The sequence below is a fragment of the Mastomys coucha genome, unplaced genomic scaffold (assembly GCF_008632895.1).
Source record: "Mastomys coucha isolate ucsf_1 unplaced genomic scaffold, UCSF_Mcou_1 pScaffold7, whole genome shotgun sequence".
Classification (NCBI taxonomy): Eukaryota; Metazoa; Chordata; class Mammalia; order Rodentia; family Muridae; genus Mastomys; species Mastomys coucha.
The window spans coordinates 40,017,123-40,043,013 of record NW_022196913.1 but is presented as its reverse complement, the minus strand read 5'-3'; the positions used below and the strand labels follow the sequence as shown (position 1 = coordinate 40,043,013).

The 25,891-nt window shown below is 41.6% G+C and overlaps 1 protein-coding gene across 3 annotated transcripts in view; it reads right to left on the bottom strand.

Moving 5' to 3' along the window:
- Cdyl (chromodomain Y like) overlaps positions 1–25,891 on the bottom strand; it is a 204,267-nt gene that overhangs the window by 163,950 nt on the left and 14,426 nt on the right. For 2 of the 3 annotated variants that reach the window (XM_031358726.1, XM_031358727.1), the window contains exon 3: positions 16,547–16,636. The exons of the other annotated variant lie outside the window; for it this stretch is intronic. In XM_031358726.1, coding sequence (XP_031214586.1) covers positions 16,547–16,636 — 90 coding nt within the window. The remainder of the gene's footprint in view (positions 1–16,546; positions 16,637–25,891) is intronic. 3 annotated transcript variants of the gene reach the window in all.

Here is a 25,891-nt window from a genome sequence, read left to right as displayed (position 1 = left end):
TGAAAAATTTCTGATATGGACCAGACATATGATTGATTTAAATTCACGACTTAAGCTTGCCCTCCAAGCACAGCTGAGTATCATTCAAGGCCTAACACCAGCAGTACTCAGCTTGAAGAGTTTTCTTTTTCTTGTTTTAGTGCTGGGCATCGAACCTAGGGCCTTTCACTTGCTGGGCCAGCTCTCCACCACTGGATCACATCATCAGCCCTTTTAAAGCTCGAGTCTCACTGTCATCAGGCTAACCTTAAACTTACTTTGTAGTTTAATGGAGCTCAGACTTGCCATCTTCCTATCTCAGTTTCCTGAGTAGCTGGGATCATATCCTTGTGTTATCAGGTCTGACTCACTAAAGGATTTTGGGTAGAGGTTGAACTGAAAAAGGGTATCAGGAACCTAACTCAACTGAAATTCATGATGTATTGTCATTGATATATACTATATAATTCAAATATATATATGTATATGTGTATAAATGTATATATGTATATATGCACACATGCACATGTGTATATGTATGTGTGTATATATATATATATTTGAATTACATAAATATCAATGGCTATATATACACTACATATATGTATATATATGTGTGTACACACACATATATATATATTTTTTGAGACAAAGTTTTATTATGTACACTTGATCTTGAACTTGTGATCCCTTAATCTTCCAACCAAGCTCTGAGATTACTAGTATGTTCCACTGTGGTGATTAATACTATCAGTTTGACAGATCTAGAATCACTGTGGAGACAAGCCCCTGGATTGTCTAGATCACACTGAGGTGGCAACACCCACCTTAATGTCATCAGCTGGGATACTGGCAGCAATGGAAAGGAGAACACTAAACACCAGAATTTTTGTCTTTCTGCTTTCCGACTATGGATGCAATGGGACCGATGCTTCACATTAATGCTGCCATCCCTACCCTACTATGATAGACCGCACTCTCAGACTGTGAGCCCAATTAACCCTTCCTTCTTTTAAGTTGCTTTTGTCATGTATTTTATCACAGCAAGGAGAAGAGCAATGAATACATAAACCAAGGCTAAGGATAAGATTCTTACAGATTTATAGAATCCAGATAAATGTGCCTCTATGTTTCCTAGTGGTGACAGCGGAAAAGAAAGTACTCCCAATGTCCCCAAAGGGTAACAGTACTACCGGCTGGCTGGCTTGCCAGTTCATGTGCAAAGTGGTGGAAACTTCAAGAGGAGGAACCCTGAGGTGGGTCTCCAGTTGCTTTCATTTCTCTTCCACTTCCCGGCTGTGCTGAGCTGAGCAGCTTACTAGGCATCTGCTCTTTGCCTCAACCTGGACTCAAAAGCAAAGGAGCCAAGTGTCCATGAAACCAGGAGCCCAAATATACCTTATGGCTTTCAATTGATTACCCTGAGTATTTGGTGGCAGTAATGGAGGGGTAAGACCCCAGGCAGATTAATGCTGCTCTTTAGATAAAAGCTTAGGTTCTCCTGAAGGTGCAAGCCCTGGGGCATTTCCCCAGCTCGTCCTTATGGAGAATACGCTGGTGTACTAGCAGGTCAGGCTAGCCATGAAAATCTTGTTTAGAATAAGACAGCATTCCTTTGAGTGGAGTATGATTAAACCCTCTTCTCATAAGTACAACTCAGCCGATTCAGTTCTACGTGAAGCAAATACCTGCAATCTAAATACACATGACTCTGCTGATCCAGTCTGATCCAAAGGTAAATTTTAGGATAACTAGCAGAATGGAGAATTTGCAAACCCTCCCATCAACATTATTTCTCAAGAAAAAAAAAATCGTGTTTTGCTGAGGAATTACATAGAGAGCAAGGAGTTCAAGATTGGATTTTCTGGTAGGAGCTGGTAGGAGGAGTGCAGGTGTTGTGAATTAATAGTATATGCCCTGACCACAGTTAACTTGAGGGATTAGGAAAAAGTGTTCTCAATATAATTTTTGTGGTTTGGGTAAGTGTCCCGAAAGACCCGTGTGTTAAAGACTTAGTTGCTAGCCTGTGATGCTACTGGGAGCTGGCAGAGCCTCTAAGAAGTGGAGCCTGGTGAGAAGTTTTCTGATCATTGGGCACCCTGGAAGGGGATGAAGGGACCCTTGACCCCTTCCTCCCTTTATCTGTTTTCTGGCTACTAGGAAGTGAGCCACTTTCTGAATTAAGTAATACTACTGTGATATGATGTGCTATCTTATCACAGCTCCAAAGGCAATGGGGAGAATTAAACACGGGCTGAGACCTCCAAAACTCCTAAGCTCAAACCAACTCTTTTCAAGTTGGCATTGTGAGGCATCTGGTCTCAGCAAAGAAAGCATGAAGCTATTTTCCAGTTTCTCACATAGGTAGGTGAACACTTCCCGACAAATGGGTCTCATCGCCACCAGACTTGTTGGAACCATTTTTTCTCAGTTTAAGATGATAATAAAAATCATTAATTCATGCATTATTTTGGTTTGCTGGTGTGTAAAAAGCATTTTGATTTCTGTTTGTAGAACTTAAGGCAGTAGGCATGCTGGGTAAATAAATGCACACTGATCTACGTCCCACTTCCCAGTTCCAAATAGGCTCTGTTTGTCTCATTTGGCTGTGACCACGTAGGGTAGGAAAAGTGGGCTCTACTCCATAACATGCCACAACTTTTGCCTTGAAATAAATACTTTGCCTCTGGCCTTTCAGGGTGAGACAGCTGAGATTGTTTAAGCATGCACCTATCAATCCTTTGTGGGATACAAACTCCTAGGAGGCAGGCAAATTGGTTATGTTAAAGACTCCTTGGGAGGGCGCTAGATTTTGGCTCAAGTTATGCAGGAAAATCTTCCCTGAAGTAGTAGAAGTGTTAAGGTCAGAAATGTAAGTTTAAAAAGCTTTCATGCCACTGGATGGCTTCCAGCTTTAAATAGCTGGATCCGGCCTTTATTTGGAGGCATTAACATCCCCGTTTGCCATCCACAACACTCATCTCAATGAGTGTTGCTGGAGGCTGCAGCCCATCCTTGTTCTTCCCCGCTTCAGGGATGGTTAACAGTGGAATACTCAGGAGCGCCCACCCAGGATCCGCTGTGCGTATTAGCATAGGCAAAAACCTGCCAGGAAGCTCCAATGACCCCGTGCTAATTGCCCAAAGTCATTACTGTTGCTGCTTTCTTCAGGGTATTGATTCATCGGGTTACATGTGCAGCAGCACATGTTGGAGACCAAAGAAGTTACTTACTGGTTGAGAAAATAGAGGCCACTCAGGCTGCCATGCAGAGGTGGCATCTCCTGGTGTTACCAAGTTCACAGAAGGCTCAGAGGCAGATGAACAGGCACAGAAAAGATGAGCCGAGATCTATAGAGCAGGCCAGTATCCCTTCAACTCAGTTCCTGCTCAGTAAAGCTGTTAAGTGTTTATAATGAGCAAAAATACAAAAAAATTGCAACGCTTGCATTTCTAAGTGGTTTCATTTCTACCCCCTCCCCCTTTAAAGTTTTAAAAACAGAATGATTTCAGATTAACTTAAAAACTTGCCTAGGCCAGAATGGAGCAGTTATCCCCTGAATTTGAGTTTATTTTCTCTCTCTATTCCTGAATGTAGAGACCATTTGGAGAACACACGGTGTTCCCGCCGTTTGGACTCTTCTTTGTAGATAAAAGTCATCTTCATTATCATCATTAGCACTTTGGACTAACACTCAGAAGTGAAAGGTATTGTACTTTGGATCTATTTTATAAAGGAGATCAGGACAAAACCCAGGAGAACATATTTAAATGTTAAAGTAAAATGTACTTTGGGGGAAGAATTAATAAGTATATGACATTGCTTCTCAAATTCTATGTGCCTATAAGTCATCGTTCTCATTAAAAGGATGTTAAGGTAAAGGGAGCTAAGAATTTGCATATTTGACAGAGTTCAGGCAATGCTGACAGTGCTCATTCGTGTGACTACGTGAATAGAAACATATATTTCCTAGCAATATTTCTGTCACCAAAAGAATTCTGAAATAATCTTGATTAGTCATTAAAAAAGTTCTTGGTTTTGTTTGTTTGCTTTCAAGACAGGGTTTTTCTGGATAGCCTTGACTGTCCTGGAACTCACTTTGTAGACCAGGATGGACTTGAACTCAGAGATCTGCCTACCTCTGCCTCCCTAGTGCGGTGATTAAAGGCAAGCACACACACATGTGTGTATATGTATATGTGTATATATGTATATGTGTGTGTGTATATATATTTTGCTTTTTATGTATGTGCATGCCATGTGAGTGCCTAGTGCCTACAAAAGCCAGAAGAAGGCATCTGATCCTTTGGAACTGGAGTTACAGATGGCTGTAGGTGCTGGGAACTGATCATAGGTTCTTTGTTAGAACAATAAGTGTTATTAACCACAGAGTCATCTCTACAACCAGGAGAAGAACATTTTCTTAAGAGTAAATATCCGGAATTAAGAAGTTGGAAAGATATGTATGACTTTTTCATGAGATATAAACTCATGTATACAAATTATAACATCTACAGAACTTCCCATTAATTATTTTTCTTGCCTTTATGATTCACACAAACTCTTACCCCAATTTTAACATATCCTATTCATTAATTTTAAGGAGACTGAATAGTAATTAAGAATAAAAGTGTTCAGGCTACGGAAACAGCATGTGCAATGATCCAGAGGCCAGAGCACACACACATTTGCCTTCCTATTGCAGCTCTTATACCTTTCTTGACCACAAGATTCAATTGACTCATGTTCTTGGTGTAATTATTAATAAGGTCCATTTTCCTATCAAAGGGGACTCAGGCTAGAAAACAAACTATAATCACCTTAGTCATAGCTCATGCAGAGTTTATGTTGTTAGCATTTTGCACAGTTTTCCTGTATCATTAATCTTTTCTGCTATGTCCATGTTTTACCTTTCTGATGAGGTTCCAACTTATTTGAGACCATCACCCACAGGCTTCATTTATTCATTAGATCGATATTTACTGATTATTCCTTAAAACAATCTGGGATCATTGCCCATATATTGATACAAGTCGGATGTGGATAACTCTTAATGTCAGAAAGCATACAATTGGATAATGCTTGCAGCCCTAATAGAGCTCATCTGTTCATCCATCCATCTATCCATCCATCCACCCATCAAATAAAACTATTGAAGACATCTTCATGCCAAGCATCAGATAGATCCTAACACAACTGTCAAAGTGTAGCCCCTGACTAATCTTATTTCTTCATATAGAAATGACTGTCTGTCTGTCTAACTCCCCGCTCTCTCTGTGTCTGTCTGTCTGTCTCTCTGTCTACCACCAATCTTTTATTTCAATGGTAGTAGTAGTAATCTGTTGGAGAAATGGGAGCAGGGAAAAAGACTGATTTTAGCTCTGGGCAGTGACTTCCATCTTCTGGTCCTCAGTTTCTTCATGTGTTAAGCACAGGCACTTGGTGGTAGCTATGATTCTTTGTAGTATTATTTGTCTGTTGTAGAAATTGAGATTTTTTTTTTTCTGATCTGGGTAAGTGGCTAAGTGATATGGTGCTTGCAGTGACACAGCACTTGTCTAACATGTGAAGATCTCAGGCTCCTCCCTAGTGCTAGATATTAGAAGAGGAGGAAGAGGGGGGAGGGTGAGTGGAGGTACTTTCCTCCCTTTTTTCTCTAAAAGCTTCTAGAAGAGGAGAATTTTAGGAAACCTTCAACTTACAAAGGGGATGAAATTACAAAAGCATTTAAAGAACTTAATTGTAAAAGAATCTTCTTTTGTACATTTTCTTCTTTCCTTTCTTCCTTTCTTTTCCTTTCTTTTCTTTCTTTTCTCTTTCTTTCCTTCTTCTTTCTTTCTCTTTCTCTCTCTCTTTCTTTCTTTCCTTCTTTCTTTCTTCCTTATGTAGGGTCTCACCATGTAACTCTGGTTGGCTTGGAACTCACTATGTGGGCCTTGAACCCAGCCTGCTCCTGTTCCACAAGTGTTGCCCTCAATGGGATAGGATCATGCTGGGATTGGAGTTACAGGTGGTTGTGAGTCATCCTATATGGGTTCTGGAGCAGTCAGTACTTTTAGCTACTGAGACATCTGTCTAGCTGCCCCTTTACTTTTTAATTAAAATGTGTATCTTTCTTGCTAAGCACACGCACCTCCCTGTCTGAGCCCCGCTTACCATGCCCATTCATTCTCATAGCTTCTGTGACCTTCCTGAACCCATTGATTTCCCTGGCCTCCTGTATGCTCTGGTTCTCACTATCCATTTCCATTTTTGCTTTGTTCATTTTCTCCCTACAGAAGCCAATTACACAACTGCCACATCTTTTTCAGGTAGAAGATGGGTCAGCAGGAATGTCATGACTCTTTCAAATCCTGTGTCAGAGCTGTAGAGGTAGCTCAGTGGTGAAGAGCACTGGCTGCTCTTCCAGGGGATCCCGGTTGGATTCCCAGCCCCTACATGGTGGCTAACAACCATCTATAACTTCAGGTCCAGGGGATCCAACAGTATCCCCTGGCCTTTTTGGGAATGGATCCTAGGTGGTGTACACAAGCAAAATACCTATATACATTAAAACAAAACAAAACAAAACAAAACAAAAAACCAACCTGTGTGACTCTTTAAAATCTGATACACTTTATGGATGGTATTATCTAGAGTCATGCATTCATTCATCCAGTAGTTGATTTGTACAACAGACAATTGCTAAACAGCTACATATGCACATGGGCTGTGGCTGGCATCTATCTCTGCAGATCCATTCGTTTATCTGCCCAGCAACCACTTTTTAATTCCTGCCACACGAAGCATTTATGGTAATCACAGGAATATCATATAGAAGAATGGGTAAGATACAGTATTTCCCTTCTTGGGACTTGTGGTTTTAAAGTCAAGACAGAACTATAAACAAAAGACTCACAACACAGTAAGATAAACATTGTACTGGCATGGAAATGAGGAGAAGGAGCCTCGGTAATTCCTTCCTATGGGAAAGTTTCCCTGGGGTACTGCCAGTTGACTTCCAGAGCCTGGTTGTTTCTTCTCTGCTACCCACTGCCAGGCAGCTCTGACTTGGAGGAGATCTTACCTTGGTGGGAAGCCGACACACCTTCCAATTCTGTGTTGTGTATGGCTGGCCCTAATGTGGTCCCAATCTGAACTTCCCCTTTCTACAGAGGAACAAACCCACTCAGTGATTGCCAGGTTCTAAGACAACAGGGTCAGGATGTGGAAAGGCCAGTTTGCTTTCATGGCAAAACCACAAACACTTGGTTTTTGGAGAAGGCATGTGGTTGAAGAGAAAGAGCTTATAATGGCAAGGGTGAGGGGCTTGATGGCAATTTACCAGAATAGCTACCTATTCAAACATAAACAGGGAAAAGAAAGCAAAGCGCTTGTCAGGCATGGTGACTTATTCCATGTATATCATGATATAGATATGCCTATAATCCAGCACTTGGTGGGCTGAAGCAGGTGGACCTCTGTGAATTTGAGGCCAGTCAGGACTACAGAGTGAGATCCTATGTTAAGACAAAGCAAAACAAAAACAATCAAACAACCTAACAAATCAATCAAAAAGGAAAAAGATAAACTTATGAATTAAAATCCTATTGATTACCTACCTACTATTGACACTTAGACATATAGCTGGGGATATAATTTGGTTAGTAGAAAGCTTACTCAGAGTGTAAAAAGCTCTTGGTTTAGACTCAGTCCCACATTAAAAAAAAATGGCCATGGTATACAACTGCAATCCTAGCCTTCAGAAGGAAGAGCCAGGAGGATTGGAGCTCAAGACCAGCCTCAATTAGGTTGCAAGTATTTATATTTATTTTACTTTTGCTTCTGAGACAATATCTTGTGTATCCTAGACTGACTTCAAACTTCCTTAAACTTATGATCCTCCTGCCTCGACTTCCCAAACATAGGTGCTTGTCATCAGTGCTGAGATTTGAATCCCAGGGACTCACAAATACCATGAGGACATTCTACCAACGGAGCCATATTCCCAATCTAGATAGCATCAAAGTCCCCTTTCTCTGTGTCTGTGTTATGTCCATCCTTGACAGATTGCTCAGTGGTACCCTGCCTTCAATCGTTTTTTTTTCAATCATTCCGCTCCACTGCTGGAATGAGCACCAAGTGTCCCCTTGTATTTAGCGTTCCAGTCTCCTTAGGATCAAGTCTATTTTGATTCTCATGGTATATAAAGAAAGACCTTCACGATTTGACCTTCATGCAGACTCTTGTCATAGGTTTACCAGTGGTGGTCAATGTCTAGATATACCTCACAGTTCTTGAACATATGCTTTCTCTCACTTTGGAATTTTACACGTATCTCCCACCACACCACTGGGACTGCTCTTCTGCCCTCCCTTCAACCCCCACTGAGCTTGGCTAGCTTCTACTAATCTCTTTAGCTCTGGCCTTGGGTACTGTCTATGGAAGCCTTTTCTATCTGCATTTCCTTACAGACTGGAATGCAGCAGAGTGCACATACATGATACCTGAGCTCACTGGTACCATTACCAGCCACCCTGTTCTACGAATGCACAGCTGGGCTTCATGATGTTTACAGTCAGGCATGCTAAGCATGAGTGGGGCACTGTATTTGGCTAAAGAAGAAAAGAGGATGATAATGAAGAGGGTTTTCCAGGAGAAAGATAAAGGGGTTACACATCAAACTTGATCTATTTTTTTCATTTCCCTAAATGATAACTTCTTCCTCTTCCCTCCTTTCTATGTTTAAAGACCATAATGCACACTCGAAAATACCAATTATGAATGTGCAGCTACAGTGACTTTCCTCCTGAAGAAATGAGACTGATTATGCACATGATTAGTGATTGTGTAGCATTGAATAATTAGCATGAGCAACATTCCTTCCTCTGAAGAAGAAACAAAAACTCTAAGAGCCTGGGATTAGCTTGACTTTCTGGGACCTGAGTTCCAGTCCTGATTCTACCACTTGCTTTGACCTTGAATAAACTGTTAATCTTTAAACCGTAGGTTCTGTTTTAACCCCCTGGAGCTTGAGTTACAGGTGGTTGTTCACCACTGTGTAGATGTTGGGAATTGAATCTGGGTCCTCTGGAAAGGCAGCCAGTACACTTAAACACTAAGCCATCTTTCCAGAACTTTATGTGACTCTGGCTAGACTGTAAGCCAGGCTTGGTCTCAAACTCAGATTATCTGCCTGTCTCTCCCAGCCCAAGTGCTGGGTGGGATTAAAGGCACGTGTCACTGTGCTCAGCCTGCAACTGGAATTCTTATGTGGGTTCTGGGGATCAAACTCAGGTTCTTATTGTCTGCAAGGCAAACACTTAACGGAATCATCTTCCAGCTCCAAGGCTTGTTTTCTTTACTTGTAAAATTTTGATGACTGTGGTCCATGGCTCATATGGATTTTGGAGGTTTGTTAGAGTCCTTGAAGAATCTAGTGCATTGCTGAGCATATGGTGTTTAAATGTGAGCTATTGCTGGGCGATGGTGGAGCACACCTTTAATCCTGGTACTTGGGAAATAGGGACTGGCAGATCTCTGAGTTTGAGGCCAGCCTGGTCTACAGAGTGAGTCTCAGGACAGCCAGGGCTACACAGAGAAACTTTGTCTCAAAAACAAACAAACAAAAAACAAAAACAAAAGAATGTTGTGGCTAATTCTGAGTGCAAGAGGACTCTGGGTTTCTTTTTGATTTGAAGAGCCAGCTTTCTCTATGTTTCTCACAACTCAGCAATTTTATAGTCAGCTTCTGGTTTGGTGGGCCTCAGGCGGTGCGCTTTCTTATACATCCTTCTTCCGGGTTGCATCTGGCCTTTGCTCTGATTCTCAGTGATTAAGGCTCTGATCCCTTTGTTACCAGCCCTGCTCTGCTGAACTTCTTGGTTAGTGGACACTGCCATGAAATCTATGGATCATCATTCCTTAAGTGACAGTAAGAGAAGCTCATTAGTATACCCAGCATTTAGTCCAAATTACAAGTCTCAACTTGGCAAACTATATGTGTTTAGTGCAGTTGATTATCTCAGGTACTTGTATAGTAATGGTTAAGCTGGCCAACAAAGTGTATTTCTGATAATACTGCTGCAATGACATTGCATGTTTTGACAGGTCACATCTCTATGTTAGCGCCTTGTTCTATGTTTAAACCACTGTCATTTGGCCCTCTGGATTTGCAGATCCCATGTCTGCTGATTCAACCAATGTGGATAAATGATACTGGAAAACCTGTATCTGAACCAAACATGTACAGAGTCTATGTCATTATTCTCTAAGCAATCTTGCATTAAAAATTTCTTTATGTGGTATTTGCAAAATATTAGGCATTATAAGCAATGTAGAGATTGGATGTGTATAGGAAGGTGTATATTGCAAATACTTTATTTGTGTATATGTGCAGTATGTGCATGTGTTCATGTGTATGTATGTGCATATGTGTATAAAGGTCAGAGATCAACCTTTATTGTTCCTTGAAGGTATCCACACCTTGCTTTTTTGAAGCAGGTTCTCTCACTGGGTTCTGGGGCCTGTCAAAAGGCAAGGCTAGCCAGCAAGTCTCATCGATCTGCTTGTGTCCCCATGCCTGGCTTTCATGGATGCTGGGCATTGAACTCAGATCCTCATGCTTGAGTGGTAAACACTTTAGCTATCTCCTGAATCCCTGTGCTATGCTATTAATAAGGGACTCCTTGATATCCAAGGAGTTCTTGATCCAAGCTTGTTTGGTTTCTGGAGGCTGATTATGAAGGGAAAACAAGGGCATTTTAAGAACCTTTCTGGAAGACTTCTCAAGGGAAGAGCGACATGTTCTCTTCTCTCCACTCTGCCAATCTGACACGGGGGTTCTGGGAGAACTTCAATTAGTCACCATCTTGGACTATGAGAATGAGGGTCATACTATAGAGGTCGCAAAGAATCATCATGAAGTCATGAAGTTACTAAGCCAGTTCTGGATGGCCTACATATTTCTTTTAAATTGACAGCATAATAAACCTTAATTTTATTTAAGCCAATATATCTGGAGTTTTTTTATATAAAGCTGAATATAATTATTGACACATCTTCAATGGCCAAGTGGGTTTTAAGAACATGAACCAGGGCTGCCAAGGTGTTCAGCTACTAAGGGTGCCTGTCTCAGTGCCTGACAACCTAAGTTTGGTCCTCAGAATTCACGTGAAGGTAGGGAAAACCAGACTTCTATAAGTTGTCCTCTGATCTCTACATGTGTGTCTCGTGTCACGCGCATGTCCCTAACAAGTACACAAAAAAACTAAAAATGGTGGGCCATGGTGTCACACATCTTTTGGGAAGCAGAAGTATGTGGATTTCTGTGAGTTTGTCTGCAAATTGAGTTCTAGACCAACCAGAGCTACATTGTAAGACCGGGTCTAAATATTTGTTTTTAATATGGTAAAATATTTTTAAAAAAACAATACAGAGAAGACAGAATAATGGTGTGGATTTAAAGTTTGACATATGAGCAGCTAAATTATATTCTGGGAGGATGAAAAGAAATTCCACATCTTGTTTTCTTTAGCTTTCAAAGAGCCAGACTTGAGCCAAATGAGGATGGAAGCCTGATACATTTAAAGAATTAGAAAAAGTCTAAGTTTCTCTGTAAAGCCCTGGCTGTCCTGGAACTCTCTAGACCAACCTGGCCTTGAATTCACAGAGATCTACCTGCCTCTGCCTCCCAAGTGCTGGCATTAAAGGCATATGATGGCACAGCCTGGCATAACCTCCTTTCTTATACATCCCAGGACCACCTGCCAAGGGGTGGCACTGTCCAAAGTAGGCTGGGCCCTCCTACCTCAATCATAAATGAAGAAAATGTCCCACAATTTTACCTACAGGCCACTCACGGGGACATTTTTTTTCTTTTTAGATGACTCTTGCTTGTGTAAACTTGACATGTGCTCTATGACTGAACCATAAACCTCAGTCCTTACATTTTTGTATCACCCAATTTTCTGAGATGGTAGCCCTTACAGGCTGTTTGGCTCATCTTTGGACCCGACCTTCTATATCCCAGGAGAAACACCCTCTGTGCAAACTGTCTCCAGGTGTTGCCAAGTGTCCCTTGTGGGTAACAGTTGCTCCCCAGTTGAAAACCATTGACATGACATGTGCTTTCACACTGACTACAGGTTGCTCCATAGCACACAGAACTGCTTGTTAGCTGCCATGCTGGCTTGGGGAAAGCTACCAGATTGATGGAGTTGGGACGCAGGACTAAAGTGCATTTGTCTTGTCTATGCTTGGTAGATAAGATTTAGAAAATTGCTGTACTGAACACAGTCTCATTACTGGTTCATATTACTGTACTTATGGAAAGAATATTTAAAATGCTTATTTGTTTATTTTTATGTGCATGGGTGTTTCATCTGCATATATGCTTGTCTATCACATTTAAGCTTGGTATTATTTGGAGCTATAGATGATTGTGAACTGCTCCTGTGGATGTTCAGAATCAAACCAGGGTCCTGGTTTGATCTACCTGATGGGGATAGTTTTCAAAAAGTATAAAAAATAAGTAACACTTTTGTTTTCTTTCCAGCTTTCTTCCACTTGATAGTTGGTGTGTATCTGGACCACATTCGTGTTTTATTTGTCAATTGCTAATTGCTACTCCAAAATCAACTTACAGGGAGAAAAACTACATTTGGTTTCATGGTTTGAGGTCATGGTCACCTGGCCCTGTGGCTTTTAGCCTGTGGTAGACCAGTGTATCACTAGAAGAGCATTTGGCAGAGAAAATCTGTTCTTACATGTCTTTTCTTGTGTGGAAATGTTTAGCATTGGCATAGTCCAACTTATGTGTCTGTATATTTAATCCTTTGGGGGGCATTCTGCAAGAAACCGTCTCCCACTTTAAGGACAGTATACTACCTATCTAAAGGTTTTAATGTTTCATTAGAATATTTGTTTTTAATCTTACAAAAGTCTCTTCTCTTGTTTTTCTCAATGAGATATTGTTCTTTCTTTCAGGCTGACCTGGGAATCACATTTCTCCTATGTCCCTAATCCTCAGATTACAAGAGTGGGTGGCCACAATTCTTGGTCTCATCTGGAATCTTTTCCTGTGTGGAATAGTAAACTTGTGTGTAAGGTAAAGATCCCCTGTCTCTCAGCCCCACTACAACCCTCTAGGGTAGATGTTATTCATCACAGACTGAACAGCTAGAGAAAAGAGTTCCAGGCCAGCCTGGCTGCACCTCTCTCTCTCTCTCTCTCTCTCTCTCTCTCTCTCATTGAAGCTTCATGTACCTCTAGGCTCATGCTAGAATGGAGAACATGATGTTAATTCACTTTCATTCCTTTCATTCCAGTGTAGAAGTGCAGGTCCACCTGTACACGTGTATAGAGCTGACCATGGAAAGCTGTTCTTTTGGCTCCCACAGCTCATTTATCCTCTCAGGAGGTACTCACTGCTGACAGTTTCCTGGATAGGCATTTTGGAATATTGTGGCAGGCCTGGGGCACACAACAGAATTCACAGTGATTGGTTACTTTGTAGACAACTGTAATCTAAGTTGCATGTTCCAGAGATGAGGATGACTGGCCTTGACTTCTTTCCCAAAGAAGTTGCTAGGTGACCATGCAGATCTCCCCAGCAGGCCACCAAACCAGCCCTGCAGCCACCTCCCCTACACCCACGCTGACCTATATATAAGCAGACACAAGAAAAGATGTGGGCGGATCCCCTGAAGCCAGCTAGGATAATGCTTCTTCTGTCCTCAAGGGCTTGTGGGTAAAATCCAGAGGACCTATGGGCAGGGATAGAAGCCAGTCCATTCTTGTTTCTAATATCTTCTGGATGGAATTTAGCATTCTCTTCCAGTTGTGAATTCAATCCACAAGTTGTGGTAGCATTAGCAACAACTGCGACAACTTTGTCACCAATAGGAACCACAGGTGTTCCCTATCACCCACAGTTGTGTGTATCTTAGAATATCATGTAAATTAATTCTTAGAATTGCTACTCGAACTTGTTATATTGTGTGATAAGGAAGAAGCAACAGCACATGAGTGAGGTAAGCTACACAGGGGAAGAACAAACAGGACTGAACCTAAATAGGCAAACACAGGAAGCAGAGAGTGGGAAGATGGGATTGGCTGGGAGGGAGAACCAGGCGGTACTGATCAATGAGTACAAAGATTCAGTTATGTAAGGTGAGTCTGCTGCACAACACATCAATGGCACTCTACTGCACACTCAGGAAACTGCCAAGAGGTTAGCACTTGTAGTAAGTGTTCTCATAATACGGAGAGGGATGAATGAAAGGATGAAGAGATAAATAAGGTTGGAGAATGCTTTTGAAGGTATACACATACACACATGTATGTATGCATGTATGTATGACAGATTCTAAGGAAGTTTCATGGTTAGACACCTGCGAACTCTAAGATATTATGTAACATATAATATGTGTATTGTATATTAAAGGCCTATAGATTTTTACATGCCAATGGAGCTTCATTAAAACAGCCCAATAAAATGCATTATTATTAAAGTACAGGTTTAAAGTGGTTTTTTATCTCATTAACAATTGTGTCCTTGGTAAGTCATGTACCAAGTCATGTTTTGTAAACTTTAGAAAGGTTTTTTTTTCTTTCTTTCTTAGAAGGGTCCATAATTGCCACCTGATTGTCAAAGGCATCCAAACGCAGAAGACTCCAGAGTCGTCTGTGGGGATGTCTGCATCCCTTACAGATAACCCTCAATCTAGAATGGGCCAACTTGTGTTGGGTTTTGGTTGGTTTTTCCTGATAGATGGTGTAAAAGTCTTGGAAGTATGATTTTTTGGGTCATCTCCTTGGCTAGGAATATGCAGGCTGATGCTCTGTGGCAATGCTGGGCCACGGCTCCGTCAGTGCTACGGTTATAAGGAGAAAGTAACTGAAGCTCTGGCACGTGCCACATGGTAGGCTAGGTGAATTACTAGCCTTTACTACTCCCAGTATCTTCAAGTTTTTTTTTAAAGATTTATTTGCTTTATTTTATGTGTATGAGTACACTGTAGTTGTACAGATGGCTGTGAGCCATCATGTGGCTGCTGGGAAATGAACTCAGGACCTCTGTTCCCTCCTGTCCAGTCCCCTCCGACGTAATTCACTGTAGCTGTCTTCAGACGCACCAGAAGAGGGCGTCAGATCTCATCACGGATGGTTGTGAGCCACCATGTGGTTGCTGGGATCTGAACTCAGGACCTTCGAAAGAGCAGTCAATGCTCTTACATGCTGCACCATCTCTCCAGCCCTCATTCAAGTTTTATAATGATGTGGGGTGTCTGTGGGGGAACTCTAATCATACCCAGTCAAGCAATACCTACAGCCTAAACCAAGCCCTCCACAGACAGGGAGACTGGGGTCTTGCTTGTTAAGATTCAGAGACTCTGTGACAACCACTGTTAGAGCAGTGATATGTTCCTAGAGAGGCAGGCATGTTCCTAGCACACTCACAGGTAAGGGGTCCCTGTGATCTTATAAGATGGCCTCTATTTTTCTTTTTTCTTTTTCTTTTCTTTTCTTTTCTTTCTTTCTTTCTTTCTTTTTTTTTGTTTTGTTTTTTTTTGTTTTGTTTTGTTTTTTTGTTTTTCAAGACAGAGTTTCTCTGTGTTCTTCTGGCTGTCTTGGTACTCACTCTGTAGACCAGGCTGGCCTCAAATTCAGAAATCCACCTGCCTCTGCCTCCCAAGCCCCGGGATTAAAGGCGTATGCTACCACCGCACGGCGGCCTCTATTTTTCATCTGGAGAACCCAGAATGCCAAAGCTTTGCTGGAGTAGACCACCCCAGCAGGTGAAGAGGAAACAGCCCCCATTCTCATTGTCCTCATCTTCAGTGTCCAGATGAAGAAGACGCTGCTTGTGTGAATTCCACAAAGGTGCCGATACTGACGAAGATGCCATCAGGCTGGGGCTCACGTGAGTGATCCGAGCTCGGTAGCAGGATGCCACAGGCAAGATCCAGACAATAAGCATTTCTCAAAGAACTCTCCCAGGAGAGCCCTCTTAGGAAGCAGGTCCAGAATTCTTCTAATTCATCCTCCTTTGTCCCAGTTGAACCCAAGAGGGACCAAGAGAGTGCAGAGAGAGAAAGAGAAGCATAAAGAAAAAAAAAAAGAAAGAAAAAGAAATCTAACAAAGACTCCTTCTACAAAAGAACATAGAAACACTCTTGGAGGCAGGGGAAGACTCAGAACAAATATAAAATTAATCTCTGACTTAGCCTATTGAATATTTAAACACCTGAAATGGATTCTCAATGCCCTACATGCAGGTGATTTTCAAACTGAGTTCCTAAAGAAGTATCTATTTCAGCACAAGGAAATAAGTGGCCAGAAATACGGAGCTCTGGATGCAGGGCCTAAAGAAACCATAAAGCCATTTGAGATGCTCACACAACAGTTTGGATTGTGGATTTGTTCATTGGTCTGGGCCGTCTGTTCTTCTTTTTGACTCAGTTTTTAAATACAATTACCTTTTCTCACCTGAGTCACACATATTTTTATAGTTGCATCTTTCAGAAAAACTTTGTGCCAGGCAGACGTCTTCTGAAGTCCGACTCAGCCAGGAAAGCACGCTTACCTGGTGGGTGTCATCAGCAGGTGGTTCCTCTTTCTCTTGAAGTGTGCAGGGCTTGGCTTCCTTTGCACTAGGCTGGCTACTGCCTGTGCCCTGTGGGAGGAGAAGGAGGAAAGAGAGTAAAACTGAGTCCCTGGCATATGTCATGTGTGTGGAGAATCTGTATTTGTAGCAGGGAGCAAAGATCAAGTTGAACAGGACAGTGGAAGTTCAGTGTTATCACTTGGTTCTGGTCTACAGTCTAGACAACAGCGAAGGTTGAGGTCCATCCTTGGGTGGAAGACTTCTGTGGCCTAGCGGGAGGTTCTTGGAGGCTCTGAGGTAGCTTTCTGCTGCTCTTACTCATTGCTCCATCACTCTGTAGAGCTAGGGGAATTCACTGTGGCACTATGTCTTAATCTATCACCACCACTATTCCTGTCTGACAAACATCCTCCAACACGACTCTTTCTGCCTGTCTTCCAGGTCTGCTTCTTTTGTATTTTTCTCTGTCTCCACTTTAGATGTCTTTTCCTTTCTTACATCTTCCCAATGTTTCCCCCTTCCTTCGTTTTCTTCCATAACTTTTTTCTTTATTAAAAATTGAAAAGATGCTGAGAATTTTTCCTACTTTGAATCACCCCTAGATGTTGCTATAAAATCTTGATATTTAAAATTGCCGTCTAGTAGTTCACATATTCACAAGGCTATGAAAGGACTCTTTATAGTTGATTGACACCCTCCAAAATTAAAACAATCATTTCCTCACTGCCTACTTGGTTAACACTGCCTTGAATATTATTATGTATTGATTTCTGCTGAGGGTGCTATTCCAAGGACTATTTTGTTGGTCCGCAGTAGAAGGATAGAAGACAGATGGGACCCTCTGGCCCAGCTCCTGGAGTTCTCACCATGCAAATTTGATCCTGATGATCCTCTTCAAAGGCATGCTAGTCACTTAGGCTCTTTAATACACTAGCATCCTTAAATACTGTGAGAAGGATTTATATCTTGACTACTCATAAAGATGAGAATAGGGCAGAAGCCCAGTGATTTATGTGAACACTTCATGCGAAAAAGACCTGGAGGTTTTAGTTAACTACAAGATTTATATGAGCTGAAAGTGTTAAGTGGCTTTGAAAAGACAAATATAGACATTGAATGAATTACCAGAAGTGGAACATTCCAAACACAGGCAACACTAGCAAGGCAGTATTCTCACTAACAGCCAAAGAGCATACTTAACACTGATCACCATGGAGCAACCTGGAAAATCTGAGTCCCGTACCTGTATGTGGACACACAGTGGAGGAAAATATCAACCTCATGCATAATCTCATTACTCCAAAGTGCCTTGTTTAACATTTTTTTTGGTGGGGGAGGGGAAGTGACCTCCTAGTATGGTTGCCAAAAAAGAGTGAAAAACCAACAGGCACACTGAATAAACAGAGGATTGTGGTCAGGATGGGTGGTGAGAGGAGGCGTTAGACTGCACTGTGGAAAAGGCCATCAGGATTCAGCGGAGGCAGTTTATTCTGAGTACTCCAGGAACGCTATTAGTCACGGCAGAGGGGGGAATTGTGGAAGGACTGATGAGAATTTTTCTCATTCAAATCACCCCTAGATATTACTCTAACATTTTGATATTTAGCATTGCCATCTAGTACTAGTTCACACATTCAAGAGGCTATTAAAGGACTCTGTAGTTGATAGAAACCCTCAACAATTAAAACAATCATTTCATCACTGCCTACATAGGTTAGCACTACCTTGAATATTATTTATTATGAATTGATTTCTACTGAGGGAGGTATTCCAAGGACTATTTTGTTGGTCCACAGTAGAAAGAGAAGACAGATGGGACTCTCTGGCCCAGCTCTTGGAGTTCTTGCCATGCAAATTTGATCTTGATCTTAAATTCAATTTTTTTGTCTTAGAGCCACTTTCCCTATTGTTCTTCCTTGCAGCTCAACACCATCCGAACCCTTCTGATGGACAGTGGAGATATTCTTTTAAACTATGCCACTACCCTCAAAAGAGACAGGAGCTCCTCTGTCTCCAGGATGCCTCCTAAAGTTAGGAAGACAGAACATTTCCTCTTGCATGATCTGCTGTGTATTACTTCATTCATTTCTCTTTCGAGACCTTGTTTTGGGGTATCTTAGGCCTTGAATTTTATGTGCAGCTATGGATGATCTTGGACTCCTGAGCCTCTTGTTTGCATCTCTGTAGTCCTGGGGGTTATAAACATGGAAGAGCAGACTTGGTTTGATGTGGGGCTGGGATGGAACCCTAGTTTTGTGCATTCACAAAACTAAGCAAGCACTCGACCAACATGAACCAGATCTCTAGAACCTAATATTTCATTTCTAATCTCTTCTGTGATATGGCCAATGGCATATCATGATTACAGAAGGCCTGATCATAAGGCCTCTCCTTCCTTTCTGCATAGGTTGCACTTTGGAGCTCTTTTCTCTTACTGTGCCTAAGACTAGCAAACAGTCCTTGCCTTCAGTAGCTATTGATTTTTCTTTTTAATTCTTCACTCCTTCTCGGGGTGGCTCAGCAAGGTCTTTCTGCACTGTCACAGCACTCTGCATTGGGCTATAGCTCTGCCTGGACCTTACGCTCCTTAAATCAACGGCTTTGTCATTTTTCCTATTTGTTTTTGGTTTTGGAGACACTGTCCTTCATCCCAGCACAGGCAAACTATTATAAACTGTGCTAGCAAGCTGACTACCAATTACAGAGACGTGCAAATAGGAAATGTACAATCTATGTGTTTCCTTGACTCTCTGCTTTGGCCCAGCAATAGCTTAGTTTATGAGCAATGCTTTAAGGTAGGTTCACAGAGCAAGAAGACATTTGGTGCTAGCAGTGAAAACATTAAACTTTGGCTTCCAAAGATTTTTTTTTCCTTCCATGCTTTGGAGGTTTTTAAATCATATGGTCTAGTTATAGAATCTTAGGGAAACATGGAATCCACACCTCCTTGGCTAAATCTCTAGTTTACCTCCAACAATGCTTTTAGTCTCAAGCTGGCTTCACCGCACTACCCCAAATCTGACTTCATGAATAGATTAATAGATTAATAGATTGTGTATGCGTTGCCTGAGTAACATTGAACAGCAGTTAAGAGAAGCAGCTGTTGTTCCAGAGGACCTGGTTTTGATTCCCAGCATCTACATGGTGGTTTATAACTTCCTGTGACCCCAATTTCAAAGAATCTGACATCTTCTTCTAGCCTCCAAGGACACCAGGCATGCACACAGTTCACAGACAAACATTCATTTTCTCCTCTGAAACAATGAAGAATCTAGGGGGTGATCCCAGGCTGTCTGAACTTTAGATTTCCAGAGCTGGCAGGATCTGGAAATTCAAATCAGTTTTGTACTTCCATTAGGTAGATAGTTTCAATAGTAACAGGCTCTTAAGTCATGGAGGATAGAACCCTTTACCAGTAGCTGGTAAAATCAGAAACCAGAAATGCTAGACTCTGATCACTGGTCCAAGGGATCTGAATTGTGTCTCTGGCCCTGGGTGGAGACTTGATGTTCTGAATTGTCTGGAAGATCATGAGATTAGCTGTCTTGCTGCAGGCTTTCTGGTAAGGGACAAAGACCATTGTCCACTCCTTTAAGAGAGAATCCAAATGGTTCTGTTAATCACCTGGACATGAAGGCACCTTTCAGGGAAAACTCTGTTCAAGAGATTCTATAAAGCATATCTGAAAATGTAGGTCAGCACAATGGTTTCTTTGGCCGTTGGCTGCTCTCACCCTGTGAATGTATACTTTTTCCATTCTCCAATAAACTCTATCTTGGACATTCTGCTGTGTGTCTTGGCTTTCAACAGAGACCATGATGACCCAGGAGCAGAGCTGAACTGAGGTTAGCTTAAGATCCAGGTGACACTCCCTGTGCCACATGTTGACTTTGCTGTCTGTGTGGTGACTGTGAGTCTCGAAGAAGCATGGAATGAGAAACAAGCTGTAAGGCTATTCTCTAGGACCTTTAACCTCGATTGTGCCTCTCAGCGCCAAAGAGCGCCTGTTCTGGGAAATTCCAGGTTCAGCAAACAAGATGCTACGGAAGTGACATTTGTGGTCTGGACATGCCTGTTGTCCTGCTCAGTCTGTTGTGTCATTCATGAGTCTGCATGCCTGACTAGTGTTATGGGAGTGAGGAAGTATGCAAGAGTCACACACACAAAATGTTTCTTAGATTGGATTGCTTTCAAAAGGAGATAGAGAGAAGGGAGGGGGTGCCATGAAATTTAACCGACAAACATATGCAGACATCTGTGCTAAACTAAAAGTTTGCATGGGACCATGTAAACAACGCGAGTGGCCTAGAAATCACCTCAAGATTGCTTTGGATTGTAAGAAACTCATCTTTATATTTCAAATAGCTGTTTTATTCTGAGCCCTGACATGCACAGAAGGAACCCTGATCCATAACTCTGGAGAAAGAATGTTCCCAGACCTCTCTACAATCAGAAGCAGAGAGGTTCTCCAGTAGCTACAGACTTTCTGGAATTCTTTGACAAGTCTTCAGGGTAAAGATTTTCTCTTTAATGATCAGGAGTCTGATCATTACTGGTCAGGAGTAAAGAAGAAACTCCATTTTTGGGAGTGTCCAAACTGTTTTGTTCCTTGTTTCCCAGTGCCTGTCTCTTACCATCCATTCATGTGTCTGTTCAGCCAATAGTCTGAACACAGAACCTTGAAGTACAAAGTGTTGCCTAGCCATTTGTTCCCTATTCAAATGTTCCCATCTGGAAGGAGAAGTTCAGGTAATGTACAATGCCTCAGAAAGTTCAGAGAGTCCCAAGGCCATATGTCATGTAAGCAGTAGATGGAGGAGGGGAGACTGCAGTGGGCTGAGCTGCCTGCAAGTTCAGGGATGCAGCTTCAGAGATCCATCACCTGAGCTGGGCTGGGCTTTCCAGCAATGCAACTGCCTTTGAGTCACCCATACCCTTGTAAGAAACCCCAACAAACTCACTGGTTTGTCCTGTGGTAGCCTTTGGTGCAATTACTTCTTAGGTCTGTTATTGGTGCCCTATCTAAGATAAACAGATGTTTGCTCAGATCTCCTCAGGAAAAGGCACACAATTAGAAATAACTGCAAGTATTCTAGAACCAGGAAGGAAGGTAAAGAAAGGCAGGGTATGAAAAAGGAGGAAAAGGACAGATTCTGAGAGAATCCAGGGCCAGGGACAAGGTGGCAGACCAAGGGACTAAGCCTGAGGTGAAGTCCAACTAAGTAGAGAAGCTAGGGGGACTGTTCGGGGAAGTGGCTCAGACTATGTCTAATCATATACAAACAAGCCTTGTTTTACTGGGTGTGTCCAGAGATGAGGGAAGTAACACACCATTCTTGGTTAGTTCATGTGTATGAAGTGATAACACTCCAAGAGAAGTATTGAAAAAGAAATATACATCTACATAAGTATATGAAATACATATATTAAAGAAATAGATAATTTATACATATAAATTATATATATACCTATTATATAATATATTATGTAATATATAATATATTTGAATATGCTTGGCCTATGGTAAGTGGCACTATTAAGAGATGTGGTCTTGTTGGATTAGATGTAGCCTTATTGAAGGAAGTTTGTCACTCTGGGGTTGGGCTTTGAGGTCTTATGCTCAAGCCACCCATTGTGGAAGAGACCCTTCTCTTGGCTGCCTGCAGAAATCAGTCTCCTCCTGGATGCCTTTGGATCAAAATATAGAACTCTCAGCTACCTCTCTAGCACCATGTCTGCCTACATGCTGCCATGTTTCCCACCATGATGATAATGGCCTGAACCTCTGAAACTGTTAAGTCATCCTCAATTAGATCTTTTCCTTTATAAGAGTTGCTTTGGTCATGGTATCTCTCCACAGCAATAAAACTCTTAGACAATATAAAACATTATATATTTTATATAAATATTTAAATATTTTATATATTTTATAATATCCTATATGAACATTTACATAAAATATACATAAATTCTAAAGCACAAAGTCACTATAAAATCCATATTTATTGGCCATCTCAAGTATGACCCATCTAAGCAAAAAATGCCTTCTGTCACACAAAACTGGCTGCCAGAAGCTTGGGAGAGAGTGAGGGCCAGGGCTGTAAATGTGGAAAAGGCTGGTAACACAGAAGACCTAGCCAGCAGAACTGAAAGCAACCCATCCTGAACCACAGACACAGAAAAAAAAAAACCAACCGTCAACATGCCATTTGTCACCAGTTCATGCTGGCTCCACTAAATAGCATTCATTGAGTACATTGAACCCCCAGGTGGCAGCTGAAATCCTCAGGCAAACACTGTATTTTATTGTGATGGTGACCTGACTGCCCCAGAGGGCAGCTGGAAGTAGTTTATCAGTGAAAATTCAAAAAAGAATTCAAGTCTACTCTGAGCTTATGTTAAACACAATTTGAAATGGAGTTATTTGAAAAATTTTGCTTCCTTTGAGATGAAGGGAGGGGAATGGAAAATGGTGGTGGTGGGGAAACACATGGCTTTGGGAGGACCAAGCCATATTTGGTTAGAGCACTCTCAGGAGGGAAGATTTGGTTGCTCTCCTCGCTGGTGTCTGGGTCATTCACACTCCCTACAATAGGTGGCTCAATGGAGTCCACAAGGAACTGGTGGTCACGCAGGCTTCTTCCTCCTGATTGAGTGTGTGTCATTTCACCCTTTGGGAATGAGTCTAGGTTATTACATTAAACTTGCTAAACAAGTTTCTGAAGCAAGATACCTAGACACTAGAGCACAGGTTCTCAACCTGTGGGCCACGACCCTCTCTGGAGGGGGGTTGAATGACCCTTTCACAGAGGTCACAGATCAGCTGTCTTGCATATTAGGTAGATTCATAACAGTAGTAAAACTACAGTTGTGAAGTAATGGTGAAAATCATTTTATGGTTAGGGGTTACCACAGCATGAGGAACTTTAAGGGGTCTCAGTGTTAGGAATGTTGAGGACCACAGCACTAGGGTGAGGTACACTGGAGGTGGTAGGAGGTGGGATTTAGAAGTATTTAGTGTGGGATAGTATTTGGAAATTATGTTAATCCTGGTAAAAGTCTCCGAGTTATTATTATTTTCATTTTATAAGGAAAGGAAGGGAGTTTTAGAGCAACTTGCTCAAAATCACGCTTCACGTGAAAAGATCGCATTTTCATGAGCTGGTGGCTGCTGCCATGCTGGGACCCTTGTGGAGAAGCTCATCTTTAAGAAGGGCTGTGGAGGAGCAGCTGAGCAGAACCCCACAGACAAATCTAACAATGACAGCTCCTCAGTGCAGAAAGAACATGGAGTTGGAACTCTAAAGGGCAGGAATGAACACAGGACTCACCTAAGGGTCAACCATGCAAATATAGAGGCAAATAGGATGACTGAATACTCTCCTAGTTATATATAATGGGGAAGATTAGATACGGCTTGTCCCTTACCAAAAAAAAAAAAAAAAAAAAAAAAAAAAAAAAAAAAAAGACATTGAAATTCATTGCCACTATGAGATGCTAAGAGGTGGGGCCTGTGAGAAGTGCTGAGTGCTCTGTCCTTTTACTAATCAACTTTCTGTGGCTGTAGCAAAAATCCATGGTGCCTCAGGTAATCAGCATATGAAAAGGCTTATTTTGGCTTGCAGTTTCAGTGATTTCAGACCAAATGAAACGATGGACAGGATGTGCAAAGTTCCAAGAAGAGGTAATCCCACCAAGACAGGATACCTACCACAATGGAAGAGTATGTGCATAGTTGAAAGCCCTGACACATGATCAGAGCAAGCCTCATTCTAGCCAGATGTTGAAAACACACAAAGAATAATAAGGTAACAGTGCTGCCCATGACCTAGCTTTAACAGAGGCACACATTCAGCATTGATTTTAAATACTCATCTTCTTGAAGTACCTGGTCTGTGCTTCAGGATGTTGGAAGATGTGTGCATCCTGAACCAGCTTCCGTCCTTCTGCCTTCAGGCAGGATTTGGCCAAGGGGAGGCATTAGTGAACATCGAGAGGCTGCCTCCCTCTTGGCTTATGGTGAGTTCAAGCTGGACAGCATTGCCAGGTTCTTTAGGTGCACATGGATCCCGGCTTGTGTCAGCCTACCATATGATGTCTCTCCATCTCCAACTCTCCTAATGCTGCCTATGGCTTTGTAAATAGCCTCTTTGTGGAACTTTCCAACAGTCATCCAGTTTGACTGAAGCTGACTGTCTCTATTTAGCGCTGTCTGCTCTACCCAGTACAGCATTCAGTAAAGGCTCCTGGAGGGCAGTTGAATGTGGTACTTTGCTACTGTATTTCATTTGGATTGTTGAGGGGTGACCAATGGCCTCAGTTTTGGTGTGTGTGGTGGGTTCCCCAGACACAGGGCTTTCTACTGTAGCATAAACTCTCTTGCAAAATTTTCATTGGATTTTAGGACCATTATCTATGTTTAAAATAGATTTCTATGTTTGTATTCAAGCTAAAACTGTCTTATTATGCAATAACACAATCTTCTGATCTATAATGAAATCAGTGTCTGAATGTCTTAAAGTAAATTGATGTGAAGTGAACAGAGCTATATTGCTGTGCTGTGCTTAGGCTGAGTCTGGTGGAAGTCACCCCAGGAGCACACCCTGTAGCCAAATGAGGTGGATAAATGCTTATTAGGAGGTTTTAGAGAGAGCAGCAAGTGCCTTACCATGACTGACTGCTGCTGAACTATGGTCTCTAGTGTGAAAAAAATAAAGCCACCTTTAGATATGGTTTCTTGTTTCCCCTGCCCTTCCTACAGAGTCCAAGAGCAGGAGACCATACTCACACCCTACGAAGAACACACTACATTGCTTTGTTGCTCTCTCCGTTTGTTGATATGTTTTGATCCCTTGGTGGTAGATCGATTAGAAGGAAAAGGGAACAGTCCTCAACAAAGCTAATATTTTGAGAAACAATCCTTATTTATACTGTGGTAACAGTTGGAATATAGCATATTTTATTTTTTATAAATATTTCTTAAATGACAATATTAACACTTATCTTGTTGCATTAGTAAACAGGCTGCCTGGGAGAAGGAAACCTAATTAGGGTGGAAATCCATCATGATCTGAATGCTTTCCAATTCTTTTTTTTTTTTTTTTCTGGTGTTTTCCAGTAGCAGAACTTTTGAATATGTACTCCAGGAAGACAGGATTTACAATATGTCTCCATTTCTCTACCATTTAACATCAGTTTTCCTGATCAACTTCTGATCTTCAAATCTATGCAACCTCCTAAAAATTTGGACAAATTATTTTTTTTCTTTTTTTTTCTTTATTATTAGATATTTTCTTTATTTACATGTAAATTTCTCCATTCCCA